Source organism: Schistocerca piceifrons, chromosome 5 (genome assembly GCF_021461385.2).
Source record: "Schistocerca piceifrons isolate TAMUIC-IGC-003096 chromosome 5, iqSchPice1.1, whole genome shotgun sequence".
NCBI classification, from domain to species: domain Eukaryota; kingdom Metazoa; phylum Arthropoda; class Insecta; order Orthoptera; family Acrididae; genus Schistocerca; species Schistocerca piceifrons.
The window spans coordinates 677600237-677616746 of record NC_060142.1 but is presented as its reverse complement, the minus strand read 5'-3'; the positions used below and the strand labels follow the sequence as shown (position 1 = coordinate 677616746).

The 16510-nt window shown below is 42.5% G+C and overlaps 1 protein-coding gene across 3 annotated transcripts in view; it reads left to right on the top strand.

Moving 5' to 3' along the window:
- Positions 1-16510, top strand: part of LOC124798185 (voltage-dependent calcium channel subunit alpha-2/delta-3) — a 792806-nt gene that overhangs the window by 431790 nt on the left and 344506 nt on the right. For all 3 annotated transcript variants that reach the window (XM_047261474.1, XM_047261473.1, XM_047261472.1), the window contains 2 exons: positions 694-774; positions 2352-2426. In XM_047261474.1, the coding sequence (XP_047117430.1) occupies positions 694-774; positions 2352-2426 (156 nt within the window). The remainder of the gene's footprint in view (positions 1-693; positions 775-2351; positions 2427-16510) is intronic.

Here is a 16510-nt window from a genome sequence, read left to right as displayed (position 1 = left end):
CAGTTTCTTCTAAACTGCAGTTGTAAGATTACATAAGAAATTATTTAAATTAATATATCTAGTACCCATCTCTTCACCCTTCTTGGTGCTTCCTTTCACTTATCTTCTCACGTCTTCTCTAGTTTTTACAAATGTTTCATTATTTTGGAGATTATTGATCTGTCTGTTTTCACTCTGTGTTCAGTTTTCATCAGAACCTTGTATTATTTTCAAGTTTGCATTTCTGTTTACTCATTTTATCCTTAAGATTCACAAAACCAATTAAGTTTCGACAATGGTACCCATTTCAACAATCCCTTTCTGAACATACAATCACTTTCTGAGCATACTACTTTATTACCACTTTCAAGCAATGTAGTCACTTTGTACAGTTCTTCAATTAATAATAGTCCTTTTTTTGTGGCTCTGCACTTTTTATCCGTACACTTCTCTTCCTACCTTTTCTGTTTAATTGTTAACAGTCAGGGAATGAGGCTCTCACTTCAAATGCTGAGGTAGATAGTGCATTTTCTGCAGAGGGTGGTCATTTTTGTTGATATGGAGTTTTGAATTATTGTTACTTATGTTGAAATATGGTGCACTTAATTTGTTCATTTGCTTATTGTGTAATTTTCTATCTCGATTTCTTTTCGGATGAGTGAGTGTACTCACAGTTGATTATAAGTTATAATGAAAATCTTCTGTTTTCTGTAGACAAAGATAGCAGATCTACTGGGAGTTGCTGGAACTGACGTGCCAATTCAGGAAATAAAAGACCTCATGTTGCCTCACTTGGTGAGTTAGCTCGACAGAATTACTGTTTCAGTGTGCATATTAGAGTGCCACTCAAACATCTTGTCAGTGTGTTGATCACTTATTTACTAGTAGGTTCGCTCTGGGATTTAGATTCAAATATAAAGGTACCTAGAATAAATAATACGAAAGAAGGAAAGTTGCTACTCACGATATAGCGGAGGTGCTGAGCCACAATAGGCACAATAAAAGATTCACACAATCATAGCTTTCGACCATTAAGGCCTTTGTCAGCAGTAGACACACACACACGCACACACACACGCACAGACACACAAGCGCAACTTGCACACACATCTGCAGTCTCAGAGAGCTGAAACTACACTTTTAGCTCTCTGAGACTGCAGATGTTTGTGCAAGTTGCACTTGTGTGTGTGTGTGTGTGTGTGTGTGTGTGTGTGTGTCTACTGCTGACAAAGGCCTTGATGGCCGAAAGCTATGATTGTGTGAATCTTTTTATTGTGCCTATCGTGACTCAGCACCTCTGCTATATGGTGAGTAGCACCTTCCTTCTCTCGTATTGTTACATTCCATCCTGGATTTTCCATTGTTTGATTTTTACCTCGAATAAATGTATCACTAACACTTAAGGTGTATACTCATTGCAGTAATTATATAATTAATTGTAACAAGTTATATAAAAATAAGGTGTCATTTGTATTGAATCTATTGTGCAATATTTGGCATTTATTTCAACTACAGGTGCATGTTTTATGTTCTTGGTTTCTAATATTTCTACTCCTTTCTGTTGGCTAAGTCACCTCAGCAAATATATTCTAATCTAGCTGAGTACCCGACATTGCCCAGGTTTGTGTTTATTTCGATTCAATCTCCTCCTCCTCCCCTTTCTGTCCATCTCCTCTGCCCCATTCCCTTTCCACTTCCTTCCCCCATTCCTCTCTGTCTATCTCCTCATCTTTTCATTCTGTGTCCATCTCCTCTTGCTCCTCCCCTCCTTTCTAACTTCTCCTCTCACATTTCTCTGTCAATATCCCCCTCCTCGTCTCTCTCTCTCTCTCTCTCTCTCTCTCTCTCTCTCTCTCTCTCTCTCTCTCTCTCTCTCTGTGATGACAATCTTCTACAGTCTGAACTTCAACATTTTAGGCTCATGTTGAGGTAAATTGGTTACAATAAGGAAGATATTGCAGATGTTTTCATATTGCACTGGGAAAGGATGCTTTATGGCTCAGAGCAAGAGGCCAAGCCAGCAGCAGTTGTTCTGAGATATTTGGCGATGATCAGAAAATTGCACACATTTTCCAGAGAAACAGAACACAGTCCCAGTTTTACTAATCAGTAGTATTACTCCTGAAGACAATGATGGAGATAGTTGTCTGACATTCAAAGAATTTTTCTTGATGCAGTATGGCTTTAATATTAAGAAGATTTCATTCAGCATGTTGTTATCTCTCTACCCCCCTCTCTTAGCAATTTATTACGGAATTGTTCATTTGTGCTTCATAAATGTTTTTCACAATTCATTTTTATAATACACTCAACCATGTTGTATATAATTTACACTTTTCTAATGTGTATTACCTTCGTTTTGTCTATTTCAGTTGGGAGTAAATGCATATGCTTTCATGGTAACCAACAATGGCCACATACTTACGCATCCAGATCACCGTCCAGCAGTAAGTCTTTTACTTATTGTGGTAAATTAATATTCATACTAAGTGTTTGTCAAACTGCACAAGCGATATTTTAATGTAGGTGTTATGTAACTTTATAGTGTTTCAGCAATTATTTCAAGTGAGAAAATGCAGCAAATAAATAATGCCACAAGAAGAAATGTTCACCTTAATAAAAAGTACTTTTATATTTGTGCATTTACCTAACAGTTGTTTAAATCCTTAAACTATGTACCATATTTACTTGACTGTAAGACGATCCTCTATTTTGAAAAGGATTTTTGAGAAATTTTCATTTTAACGAATTGTGGCTAATCAAAATTATAAATTATATTACTGATCTAAAGTATCTTAATAGTTGCCAAAAAATTAACACAATCTATTGTAAACTATCCATAGCATTTGGTATGTGCCACTTTTTGAATCCTTTCATTATAGATTCTCTTGGGGTTCTGCTCCAGGCACTTCTTTAACTTTTCTCCTGGACAAAGGATGTGGTCTCCTTGAAGAAGCCACTCATAGAAGATGTATTCACAGCTACATCCATTACTTGAATTATGACGTTATGCACAGAGGAGGTGGGTGGCAGGGAGGGGTAGCACATTAGAGTTGGGGAAGGATATTAGTGCTGCCTTTGGGAACATGGAAGGAAATGATGGGGACAGGATAGTGGAACTGCTAGGTGCAGCATCATAAGGCTGTACTATAGTGGGGAGGGGGAGGGGGGAGGGTGGTTGTTGTTATGAAACCAGTCATCATACAGTGACTACTTAACTAACTCTGATTTTAATTTGTTTGATTGTCCTCCACATTATGTCTCTTAGTTTTACTACTGGAAAGTGCAAGTCATTTACTCTGCTACAAGATCACCAGGAAAGTTATTTGTAACTTAATATGGCACTTCAATAAGCATTCTAATAAACTTTTGAGTTCATTACTACAATATTAAGTTTCAGTACTGAGAATGCACCCCAGAAACCTATCCCTGGTAATGTGACATAGGTTAGTCAGTGATTAGACATTTAACATTAATCTTGTATCAATTATTCAAACAATGATTCAAGCCCTTTGCAAGTATATTTATTACTTTGTATGAAGGTGATGAGACACTATTGCGAGTGCAGTGTAGAGTCATCAGAAGTTCTTTTAATCCTCTATATATCGGTGGCTTTCACATGTTTTGCACCTTTATTGCACAGTTCACCAGCGTGTCTTTCTAATGAAAATATCTTGTAAAGCACCATGGAGCTCAGCATGTCTTCTTGTAATATAGGCACACAGAAATGTTCATCTGAGGCTTTGCTCCAAATGAATATCTCCAGAACCACACTTCTACCATAATCCATAGCAGCATTCAATTACATATCACCATGAGTCTTCATAGACTAGCAGTTTACACAAAAACTGTTTCTGCATGACAGTCACAACTTGACTGTGGTGTTGGTAGACTTGAGTTACTCAACTGTTCGGCAGGCTCTATTCTACTCAACTCACTCATTGCATCTGATTTCGCGTGTAGTCACTCCTGTTCTTTACCTTTTACTTTGGTGCCCATATGCTTACCTAATGTGGGGCGGCGGGTGGAATTATAATTGCATATATAAAAATGTAGAATGTAATGTAGAAAAGATGCATTTCCCGGCTGATTAGCAACATATGTGGGGCGGCGGGTGCAATATTCATTATTAAAATGTTCCTATTATTTATTTAATACTGTTGTTTGCCGTTCTCAACACTGGCTTTCTAACTACAATATTGGCAACCAGAAAGTGATTAGCAAAACGTGAAGCCTGTAATTAGAATTCCTAGTGCCCAGTTCATCTGAGAAATACATTTATAGCTACAGCTTATAGCTCTGAGGAATTAGGAGATTGTCTGGGATTCATAATCAAAAACGATTCTCTCTAAAATGTTCACTATATTCTGAAAGTCACAGACCAAAAAGAATCCACACAATCAAACTAACAGAGCAGTTCAGAGTCTAATGCACTGATGCAACTATAACTGTTCAAATTAAATATTTACGTGAATGCTCGCCATAATTTGATGATAATGTTTATCAAACGCCACACTAAATAATGGTAGAATATCTGTCCCGCGACGGCATGTGAAAATACGACATACGCAAACTGAAGATAGATCATTAAAGTCATCGCAGAATTAACACTTCACTCGAAAATGATTTCATGGTCACACGTATCCCGAGTAACTTATTACGGCATCCGAGGCTGTTTATAGCAATGATACCGACGCAACGTGACTCCCGGCACAGGTGGTGCGCTAATCAGCGTCTGGAGAGAACTGGGGCCTTTTTCTCTCGAGCAGCGTTCTTGTATATAAAGCTGCAGTGCGGACGGCTAAGGGAACGCCTGATCAAATCCGCTCTCCTGACTAGCTGCTGCGCTAGTAATGCACCACTTTAAGTTATTGAATAAATCATTGCTTCCTTTGCTGATGGCCGATGAAGCTCTCAATTTAAATGTGCAATCAGCACACAGGTAGGTAATCATAATAAAAGTCTGACGTGGCTAAGTCAAATATTTTGGGCGAGAGAATTAATTTAAGTACACTACACGTAGTAGACGAGCTCTGAACTTGCCCTTTGGAGATACGCTATCGCTATAGTTTTATAGTTATTCAGTTGAAACTTCTCACATCTTTATGATTATAGCGGATCTCCCTTCTACTTATATTTAAACATCCTAGCTTTATTTATTCACCTACTTAATCTATCTTGCTTCCTTAATTTTTAAGACAAAAACCAGAAAATCATGAATTTCAACTAAAATTTTAATTTGTGAGATCCAGAATACTGTTTCTACTAAATTATTATGAAAAAGGAATCTAAATATAAATTTTTAAGTTTCTAGCTCTTTTCTGTTGCGCCAATGATTTTTACAGAAAAACGTCCAAATTTCGAAAATGATTAAAGTTATTGAACTGATATTCAACACATATTGATTTAGTATTACTCCTGACATGCTAGAAACGTTTCAGGTTATTTACTTGATTTTTAAAGTATTGCGCAACATTTATGATGTCAGAGCTAGTTACAGCGGACTGGCTGGCACACAATGGAAAGACTGATGTGAATTTCATACGGCGTGAGTAGGCTGCTTCCCTACACTAGCACAATGGGACTTCCCACTTAGCTTTCCTTCCCTAACATTATATTGTTAGTACTGTCAATAAGTCCTATATATGGACTAGTGAAATTACAATAATGGTTTTAAAAGTACAAAAACATGATTAATTTCCAATAATAACACAGAATTATTTTACAGATGTCATTGAGATGAATAAAAAAAAAGTTTGTTGCGTGTAAAGAACATGAGACACATGTGATAGTGTTACAAATAGCTCCCTTACATATCAAACAATGGAAAATCCAGGATGGATTGTAGCAATATTATGAGAAGAAAAGTTGCCACTCACCGTATAGAGGATGCGCTGAGTCACAGTTAGGCACAACAAAAAGACTGTCACACTTAAAACTTTCGGCCAATGGCCTTTGTCAACAATAGACACACATACGTGCACACGCAGACGCACGCGCACTTACGCACACACACACACGCACACGCACACACACACACACACACCCCCCCAGGGGGTCCACAACTCTTTTGTGGACACGTGCGTAGCGAGCACGGGACCCCGAGCTAATGTGGCCCTCCTTCCTTTCCGGGCTGCATACCTTCCCTTCCCTTTCCGCATCCCTCCCCGTCCCCCATCTTCGCCCCCCCCCCTCACCTCTGGCTATTTCCTTCCCTTTCTCCCCCTCTGGGAGTATGGTTTGTGCCTACGTCCGGAGACGGACGCTCGAAACTTTTCCAACTTACTTGCTTTCTACACTTACAAGTCCTCGTCCTTCCTCTGTCCTTCTCTTTTCCTTCCCTCTTCTCCTTGCCCTTTTCTCCGCTGCGGCGTTTGAGACCCCCTCTTCTTTCCTTTCCCTTTCTCTTTTTTCCTCCCTGTGCGTGTCTGAAGGCCGACCCACGCACTTCCATGCGTAGCCGGTGACGGGGTAACGCGTAATTCCCCGCCCCGGGTCGACAGGTAGGACACGTACGTACCCCCTGGTAACGGCCAGGCCCAGGGAGGGGTGATTACCCGAGCTGATACCTTCCGAAAGTGCCGATTGGTCCCTCCGTCCGTTTGCGGGAGGTGTGACCTGAGGTGTGAACAATCACCTAAGGCGGGTGTGCCCTCGGTGAGGGCCCCCACAAGGGAGGAGCGCGCCATCGGAGACGCCGGTAATCATGGGGGATTCTTCCGCAATGGTTTCCTCACCTTCCACTATGTCTGCTCACAAACGTAAGTTCACTGAGTCTCAGCCACAGACGGTTCTTCCATCGTTACCACAGTTCCTTGTTGTTTCTCGGTCTGACGAAGGTCACGACTTTTCCACGGTCAACCCTTTCCTTATTCAGAAAGGTGTCGACGCAATTGCGGGTCCCGTAAAGTCTTGTTCCAGATTACGGAATGGTACCCTGTTGTTAGAAACACACAGTGCCCTCCAGGCTCAAAAATTGCTGCGTACTTCTCTGCTCCACACCTTCCCTGTCCGGGTGGAACCGCACCGTACCTTAAATTCCTCGCGTGGAGTCGTTTATACACGCTCCCTCGATGGATTGTCTGACGAAGAAATTCAGCACTACCTGTCTGACCAGGGCGTCACCGCTGTTCATCGGGTTATGAAAAGGGTTGACTCGAACATCATTCCGACCCGCACTGTCTTCTTGACATTTGACAAAGTTCAACTCCCATCAAAAATCAAAGCAGGCTATGAGATAATTTCCGTTCGCCCTTATGTCCCAAACCCTACGCGTTGCTATCGATGTCAGCGGTTCAATCACACCAGCCAGTCCTGTTCCAATCCGGCCAAATGTGTTACGTGTGGCAAGGATGCCCATGAGGGTGCTTGTCCACCTCCATCCCCTCACTGCATCAACTGTTTGGGTGACCACGCTGCTTCCTCTCGCGATTGCCCCGTTTTTAAGGACGAAAAGCTGATCCAGGAAATAAGAGTGAAGGAAAAGGTGTCGACCTTTGCTGCTCGAAAGTTACTCGCCAGTCGACAGCCCACCGTGCCTCAGAAAGGAAAATACAGCGCTGTCCTTGCTTCTCCTCGGTCAACAAAGGAGGCGGCCACGCAGACTTGCGACCTCACATTTAGTACCACGGTCGTCAGATCGGCCAGCGCAAAGATCGCCCGTTCAACCTCACCTCTTTCGCCTGCCCACTCTATGGCTCACCCTTCGTCGGGTTCTGCTAAATCTCGAGCCCAAAAGTCAGACGCCCAGTCTTCAAAAAAAGAGCATTCTCGTGAAGAGTTTTTACGTACTACAACTTCACAACCATCGGTTCCTCCTTCATCTAAACATACCTCCAAGAAGGCTACGAAGAAACACAGTTCCTCTCCTTCTCCGCCAAGGCGTGTCCCATCTACAGCACCACCTGGCGGAAATCGCCCTCGGCCATCTTCTGTGTCGCCGAGGCGCACTGTTGGTGGCCGGTCAACTGGCCGATCGTTGGTGGCAGGAGCTGCTCCTGGCCAACCTATGGATCAGGATCTTCTGCCTTCGACTGAATGCCATTCCATGCTGTCGGTCGCAAGCTCTGAGCAGTCGTTGAGTTGACAGCACCCTTGGTCACGTTCCTCCCTTTTCTGTTCACCCAATGTCCATTATCCACTGGAATATCCGCGGCATTCGCGCCAATCGGGAGGAATTGTCGATCCTCTTACGATCCTACTCGCCGGTCATCTTCTGTCTTCAGGAAACAAAGCTGCGTCCCCATGACCGCTTTGTTCTCCCTCATTTTCAGTCTGTCCGATATGACCTCCCCTCTGTTGAAGGCACTCCAGCCCATGGAGGACTCATGATTCTGCTCCATGATACTCTCCATTATCACCCAATCCCCTTAAACACTTCCTTCCAAGCTGTCGCCGTCCGTCTTTCCCTTTCTGGATACACGTTCTCTCTTTGTACGGTATACATTCCATCGTCTACACCAATGGCACGAGCTGATCTCCTTCATCTTCTTGATCAGCTTCCAACCCCCTATTTGTTGGTTGGGGACTTCAATGCCCACCACCCGCTTTGGGGATCTCCACATCCTTGTCCACGTGGCTCACTATTGCTAGACGTCTTCCACCAAGCGGATCTAGTCTGCCTCAACACTGGGGTCCCCACATTTTTATCTGCCTCCACGGCAAATTTATCCCATTTGGACCTTGCGGTTGGTACTGTTCCGCTAGCTCGGCGCTTCGAATGGTTCGCCATTGATGATACACACTCGAGTGACCACTTTCCATGTGTTCTTCGACTGCAGCCTCAACTGCCATATATGCGCTCGCGACGCTGGAAGTTTGCCCAAGCCGATTGGACACTTTTTTCGTCTCTAGCGACATTCGATGACCGTCGCTTTCCCAGCGTCGACGATGAGGTCACACATTTTACCGATGTTATTCTCACAGCTGCGGAACGTTCAATACCACGCACCTCCGAATTGCCCCGGCGCCCTCCAGTACCTTGGTGGAACGAGGCATGCCGTGACGCAATACGTGAGCGGCGACGTGCTCTTCGCATTTTCCGTCACCATCCAACTTTGGCCAACTGTATCCGATATAAGCAGCTCCGTGCGCGATGCCGTCGCGTCATCCGCGATAGCAAGAAGGCAAGCTGGAAATTCTTTATTAGCTCATTTAACACCTTCACTCCCTCCTCGGAAGTTTGGAGTCGGCTTCGACGGTTCTCAGGCGCGCCTAGTTTCTCCCCGGTCTCTGGGCTCACTGTCGCGCATGATACCTTAGTGGACCCCGTCGCAATTTCTAACTCATTGGGTCAGCACTTTGCTGAGATTTCGAGCTCTTCAAATTACCCGCCAGCGTTTCTCCCGAAGAAACGTGCAGCGGAAGTGCAACATCTTGCTTTCTCCTCTCAAAATCGCGAAAGCTACAATACTGTTTTCTCCATGCGCGAACTCCAACATGCACTCTCTTCTTCTTGCTCCTCCGCCCCAGGACCGGATGGTATCCATGTCCAAATGTTGCTGCATTTATCAACCCATAGCCTGCGTTACCTCCTTCGCCTTTATAATCGAATTTGGACCGACAGTATCTTTCCCAGGCGATGGCGGGAAGCTATTGTCGTTCCCGTTCCGAAACCTGGAAAGGACAAACATCTCCCCTCTAGCTATCGCCCCATTTCTCTCACGAGTAGTGTCTGTAAGGTTTTGGAGCGTATGGTGAATTACCGTTTAGCTTGGTGGCTGGAGTCCCGCAGTCTTTTAACACCAGCCCAATGCGGATTCCGAAAGCATCGTTCTGCTGTTAACCATCTTGTTGCTCTCTCCACTTATATCATGAACAATTTTCTCCGGAAACGCCAAACGGTAGCAATATTTTTTGATCTGGAGAGAGCGTACGATACCTGTTGGAGGACAGGCATCCTCCGCACACTGTTCTCTTGGGGCTTTAGAGGCCGGCTGCCCCTTTTTCTTCGCGAATTTATGGCAGAGCGCACATTTAGGGTGCGGGTGAACACTACTCTCTCCCGTACTTTCTCCCAAGAAAACGGGGTACCCCAGGGCTCCGTGCTGAGTGTTGTACTGTTTGCCATCGCCATAAATCCAATTATGGATTGTCTCCTTCCTGATGTCTCGGGCTCCCTCTTTGTGGACGATTTTGCGATCTACTACAGCTCTCAACGGACCAGCCTTCTTGAAAGACGTCTTCAAGGATGTCTCGATCGCCTCCACTCGTGGAGCATCGAAACCGGCTTCCGTTTCTCACCCAGTAAGACCGTTTGTGTTAATTTTTGGCGACGTAAGGAGTTTCTTCCGCCCTCCTTACATCTAGGTCCTGTCAACCTTCCGTTTTCCGACGTCGCAAAATTCTTGGGTCTTATGTTTGACAGAAAACTGTGCTGGTCCTCCCACGTTTCCTATCTTTCGGCTCGCTGTCTGCGTTCCCTTAACACCCTCCGTGTCCTGAATGGTACCTCTTGGGGAGCGGACCGAGTGGTCCTTCTCCGCCTCTATCGCGCCTTAGTGCGCTCGAAATTGGATTATGGAAGCATAGTCTACTCCTCTGCTCGGCCGTCTATTCTTCGGCGTCTCGACTCTATCCACCACCGTGGATTACGTTTAGTGTCTGGAGCTTTTTACACCAGCCCTGTGGAAAGCCTTTATGCTGAGACTGCTGAACCTCCGCTGTCCAATCGGCGGGCAGTCCTTCTGAGTCGTTATGCTAGCCATCTGTCTTCCATGCCTGCTAATCCAGCCCATAACCTTTTTTTCGACGCCTCCTTTGATGTCTGGTATGCAGGCCGCTCCTCCTCCCTACTACCCCCGGGAGTCCGCTTCCGTCAACTGATCCATTCTCTTTCCTTCCGCTTTCCTAAAACCTTCTTGACAACTTGGGGTACAGCACCGCCTTGGCTCCGTCCCCGGATCGACTTGCTCAGAGACCTATGTCAATTTCCCAAGGATGGTACCCCTACACTTGTTTACCGTCGGGCATTTGCTGCTCTATATGCACAAATGACGGAAGCCACATTTATTTACACCGATGGCTCGAAAACATCGTTAGGTGTAGGGAGTGCCTATATTGTTGGCGACACCCAAAATCACTTTCGGCTTCCCGACCAGTGTTCGGTTTATACTGCGGAGCTTTACGCTATTCTCCAGGCTGTCCACTACATCCGCCGCCATCAGCGGATACAGTACGTAATCTGCTCAGATTCTCTCAGCTCTCTCCTAAGTCTCCAAGCTCTTTACCCTGTGCACCCTCTGGTCCACCGGATTCAGGACTGTCTGCGCTTGCTCCACCTGGGGGGCGTCTCAGTGGCGTTCCTCTGGCTCCCGGGACACGCTGGTATCTGTGGAAATGAGGCGGCCGATATAGCGGCCAAGGCTGCAGTCTCTCTTCCTCGGCCAGCTCTTCAGTCTCTTCCGTTTACCGATCTACGGAGCGGTTTATGTCGCCAAGTTACTCATTTATGGCATGCGCATTGGTCAACACTTCCCCACAATAAATTGCGGGAAGTGAAAGCCCTTCCTTGCGCTTGGACCTCTTCCTCCCGAACGCGTCGTCGGGAGGAGGTAATTTTAGCTCGACTCCGGATAGGGCACTGTCTTTTTAGTCATCGACATCTTTTAAGCGGTGATCCTCCCCCACTCTGTCCCCACTGCTCTCAGCTGTGGACGGTCAGACACCTTTTAATTGAATGCCCCTATTTTAATCCGTTACGCTCCCGTCTACAGCTATCGCCTGATCTATCGTCGATTTTAGCAGATGACACGCGCTCAGCTGACCGCGTTCTACAGTTTATTAGTGACAGTGAAATGACGTCAGTCATTTGAAGCTTTTTTTTGGGGACAACCAACCCCTTTCTATAGTGGACTTTTAAGCATTCCTTCTGCCTTTAGTTTCTCAAATTTTCTGACTTTGTTTCCATTGCTGCTGATTTTAAATTTCGTTTTTATTTCCTGTTTTCTACGTCACGGGCTGGGCGCTAATGACCATAGACGTTTTGCGCCCTAAAACCACAAAAAAAAAAAAAAAAAAAAAAAAAAAAAAACACACACACACACACACACACACACACACACACACACACACACACACACACACGACTGCAGTCGCGTGTGGGATGCGGGAGTTGCGTTCGCATGTGCACTGTGGTTTCAGTTGCCTGAGACTGCAGTCGTGTGTGTGTGTGTGTGTGTGTGTGTGTGTGTGTGTGTGTGTGTGTCTATTGTTGACAAAAGGCCATTGGCTGAAAGCTTTGACTGTGAAAATCTTTTTGTTATGCCTATCTGTAACTCGGCTTCTCTGCTCTATGGTGAGTGGCAACTTTCCTTCTCATAATACTGTTATGTTCCCTTACATATCAAATATTTAGTATCATTCCATTACCCCAGTATTGGGATTAGTTACCTCCAGCATCTTGACTGTACCACTGTATAACACTGTGTCTTTCTCCCTCTCAGCCATTCAACTGTGGAACAATCTACCATGTTCTGCATCTGACCCAAAACCACTCTGCATTCAAGAGAGGAGAGTAAAGTTTTATCGGTTATCATCATCATATCTCAGCTATTTTCCTTCTGTTAAACAGGGAACCAATATGTCTGTCATAATGAAAACCATCCCTTTTTATTTCTGTTTTCTTCCTTTCATCTCCTCTGCTAATCTTTATTTCTCTCTCTACTTCTGATCAGTAAATTTCGTCTTCACATGGATTCTTGCTATACAGCTGCCACACATTATTGTTAGGTGCCATTATTCACATTTGACAAGAATGAAATGAGCATGTTACTTAACACAGCAGTAATAAGAATGATAATTTAAAAAAAATCTGTGCATTGATTACCAATTATTATTATTATTTCTATTTTTCTCAGACCTTAGGTCTGGTTAAAAATGGAAAGTGACGCGGACCTTCATCAAGCGTGACTTCCTTTTAACTGTACGGTATATGTTACATTGTATTTAGGAACTTTCGGGTTATTGAACACGTATCAATAATTACAGATTTCTGTAGTTGTTTATATAAGTTTGGATGTAGCTGTATTGTGTTGATGTACTGGTGGATATTGTGTGGTGTGACTCCTGTAGTTGATAGTATAATTGGTATAATGTCAACTTTATCCTGATGCCACATGTCCTTGACTTCCTCAGCCAGTTGGATGTATTTTTCAATTTTTTCTCCTGTTTTCTTCTGTACAGGTTTGTTATGAGGTGTTGTTTTATCTGTTATAATGGTTCTGTTCCAGTATAATTTGTATTCATCATTCTCCAGTACATTTTGTGGTGCATACTTGTATGTGGGAACGTGTTGTTTTATTAGTTTATGTTTTATGGCAAGTTGTTGATGTATTATTTTTGCTACATTGTCATGTCTTCTGGGGTATTCTGTATTTGCTAGTATTGTACATCCACTTGTGATGTGATCTACTGTTTCTATTTGTTGTTTGCAAAGTCTGCATTTATCTTTTATGGTATTGGGATCTTTAATAATATGCTTGCTGTAATATCTGGTGTTTATTGTTTGATCCTGTATTGCAATCATGAATCCTTCCGTCTCACTGTATATATTGCCTTTTCTTAGCCACGTGTTGGATTCATCTTGATCGATGTGTGGCTGTGTTAGATGATACGGGTGCTTGCCATGTAGTGTTTTCTTTTTCCAATTTACTTTCTTCGTATCTGTTGATGTTATGTGATCTAAAGGGTTGTAGAAGTGGTTATGAAATTGTAGTGGTGTAGCCGATGTAGTCTGTATTTGTGGCATTGTGAACGTGTAAGTGTATTGAGTGCTTCTAGGTCTGTGTTACTCCATTTCACTACTCCAAATGAGTAGGTCAATATTGGTATAGCATAAGTATTTATAGCTTTTGTCTTGTTTCTTGCTGTCAATTCAGTTTTCAGTATTTTTGTTAGTCTTTGTCTGTATTTTTCTTTTAGTTCTTCTTTAATATTTGTATTATCTATTCCTATTTTTTGTCTGTATCCTAGATATTTATAGGCATCTGGTTTTTCCATCGCTTCTATGGAGTCACTGTGGTTATTCAATATGTAATCTTCTTGTTTAGTGTGTTTTCCCTTGACTATGCTATTTTTCTTACATTTGTCTGTTCCAAAATCCATATTTATATCATTGCTGAATACTTCTGTTATCTTTAGTAATTGGTTGAGTTGTTGATTGGTTGAGTTGTTGATTGGTTGCTGCCAGTAGTTTTAGATCATCCATGTATAGCAAATGTGTGATTTTGTGTGGGTATGTTCCAGTAATATTATATCCATAATTTGTATTATTTAGCAAGTTGGATAGTGGGTTCAGAGTAAGACAGAACCAGAAAGGACTTAATGAGTCTCCTTGGTATATTCCACGCTTAATCTGTATTGGCTGTGATGTGATATTATCTGAATTTGTTTGGATATTAAGTATGGTTTTCCAGTTTTTCATTACTATGTTTAGGAACTGTATCAATTTAGAATCTACTTTGTATATTTCCAATATCTGTAGTAACCATGAGTGGGGTACACTGTCAAAAGCTTTTTGGTAATCAATGTATGCGTAGTGCAGCGACCTTTGTTTAATTTTAGCTATGTCACCTCTGTATCTATTATCAGTTGCTCTTCACATCCTCATGCTCCTTTGCAGCAGCCTTTTTGTTCTTCATTTATAATTTTGTTCTGTGTTGTACGTGTCATCATTTATGTGTAATGACTGAAGTTAATATTTTGTATATTGTTGGTAGGCACGTTATGGGGTGATATTTAGCTGGGTTTGTTGTGTCTGCTTGATCTTTAGTTTCAGATAGCTTATTCCATGTGTAAGTGTATCAGGGAATGTGTATGGGTCTCCAATGTAACTGTTAAATAATTTATATTTAAAAACAAAGATGATGTGACTTACCATACGAAAGCGCTGGCAGGTCGATAGAAACACAAACAAACACATACATACACACAAAATTCTAGCTTTCGCGACCAATGGTTGCTTCGTCAGGAAAGAGGGAAGGAGAGGGAGAGACGAAAGGATGTGGGTTTTAAGGGAGAGGGTAAGGAGTCATTCCAATCCCGGGAGCGGAAAGACTTACCTTATGGGGAAAAAAGGACAGGTGTACACTCGCACACACACACACGTATCTATCCGCACATACACAGACACAAGCAGACATTTGTAAAGGCAAAGAGTTTGGGCAGAGATGTCAGTCGAAGCGGAAGACTTTTGGTTTGACTCTTTTGGTTTGTGTTGAATGTTTGGTTTTGTTTCCTTCTATTTTCACTTTTTCTGTATCTTCTAAGTCGTTTGGCCAATGCTTGTAATTTCTGCTTCTTTTCATCTAATTGCTCTATTGCTTCTTGTTGTGAGATTTTACCTAACCTTTTTCGTAATTGTCTGATATTTCATTTCTTATAAATTGTGTTAGCTGTCCGATGTCTTTTCTCAGTTTTTCTATTCTGATCTGTAGCCTGTGTTGCCATGCTGGTTTTGTGGGTTTCTTCCGTTTGTTGGTTGGTTCTGATCTCTGCCTAGTGTGTATATTTAGTGTAGTGAGTGCTCCTACATAAACCAGTAGTTGTAACTCTTCCATAGTTGTATTTTCATTTATTTTGTTGTGTATGATTGTGTTGATGGTTTTTATTGTTGTTTCGACTTGTGGGTTATTTGGTGGTCTATGCAAGAATGGTCTAATGTCTGTATTTGTGTCTTTGTATTCTGTATATGTCAGCTGAAATTTCTCTTCTATATCTAACATGTGTGTCTCTTTGTGTTCTATTTGTGCTTGTTCTGGTGGCTGTCTTAAGATTTCGTTTTCCTCTGATTGTTTAATTGACGCATTTTGTTCTTTGTTTGTCTTCTCTGTGATGTTTGAGTCCATTACTGTATTTTCTTCTTCTTCTAATTGCACATAATTTTGTTCCAGTATTTGTTGTACTTGTTGTTTGATAATTCTGACTGGGGTATCCTGTTATTTTTTATTATTACACGGATCTGATCAGCTAGTCGTTGTGCTGTTAAAAATTTGAATTCCGGGTATCTGGTAATAAATGTTGTGTATACTTGTGATCTGTATCCAGTTGTGTTGGTTCCTAGGTTTGTTGCTTGGTAATAACAGAACATGAGGTGTCGATTAACTTCATCTGACCATCTCATCCTCTGTCTTTGTTTTCCTTCTAGGGTGGTTGCAGGAAGCATATCCTGCAAAACACCTCTATTTGGATTTAAATCATTTTCCAGTTGGCTAGCAGTGTCGTTACCATTGTGTGCGGGCATAGGTTTCAAACGTCGTCCCAGACCATGATGGCGCTTGTCCCAGGCTTCTTTAGTTCTGTCCTGAACCAAGTTATCACACTAAAAGGGGGGTTAGCCCTATTAGTGGTTTGTTCTTTTCGTCGCCTTTTACGACTGGCAGAACATACCGGAGGCCTATTCTTTTCCCGGGCCTCCAATTATTATTATTATTATTATTATTATTATTATTATTATTATTATCATCATCATCATTATCATTATTATTGTTATTATTATCATTATTGTAAATTGCTCATGTGCTACACATATTTG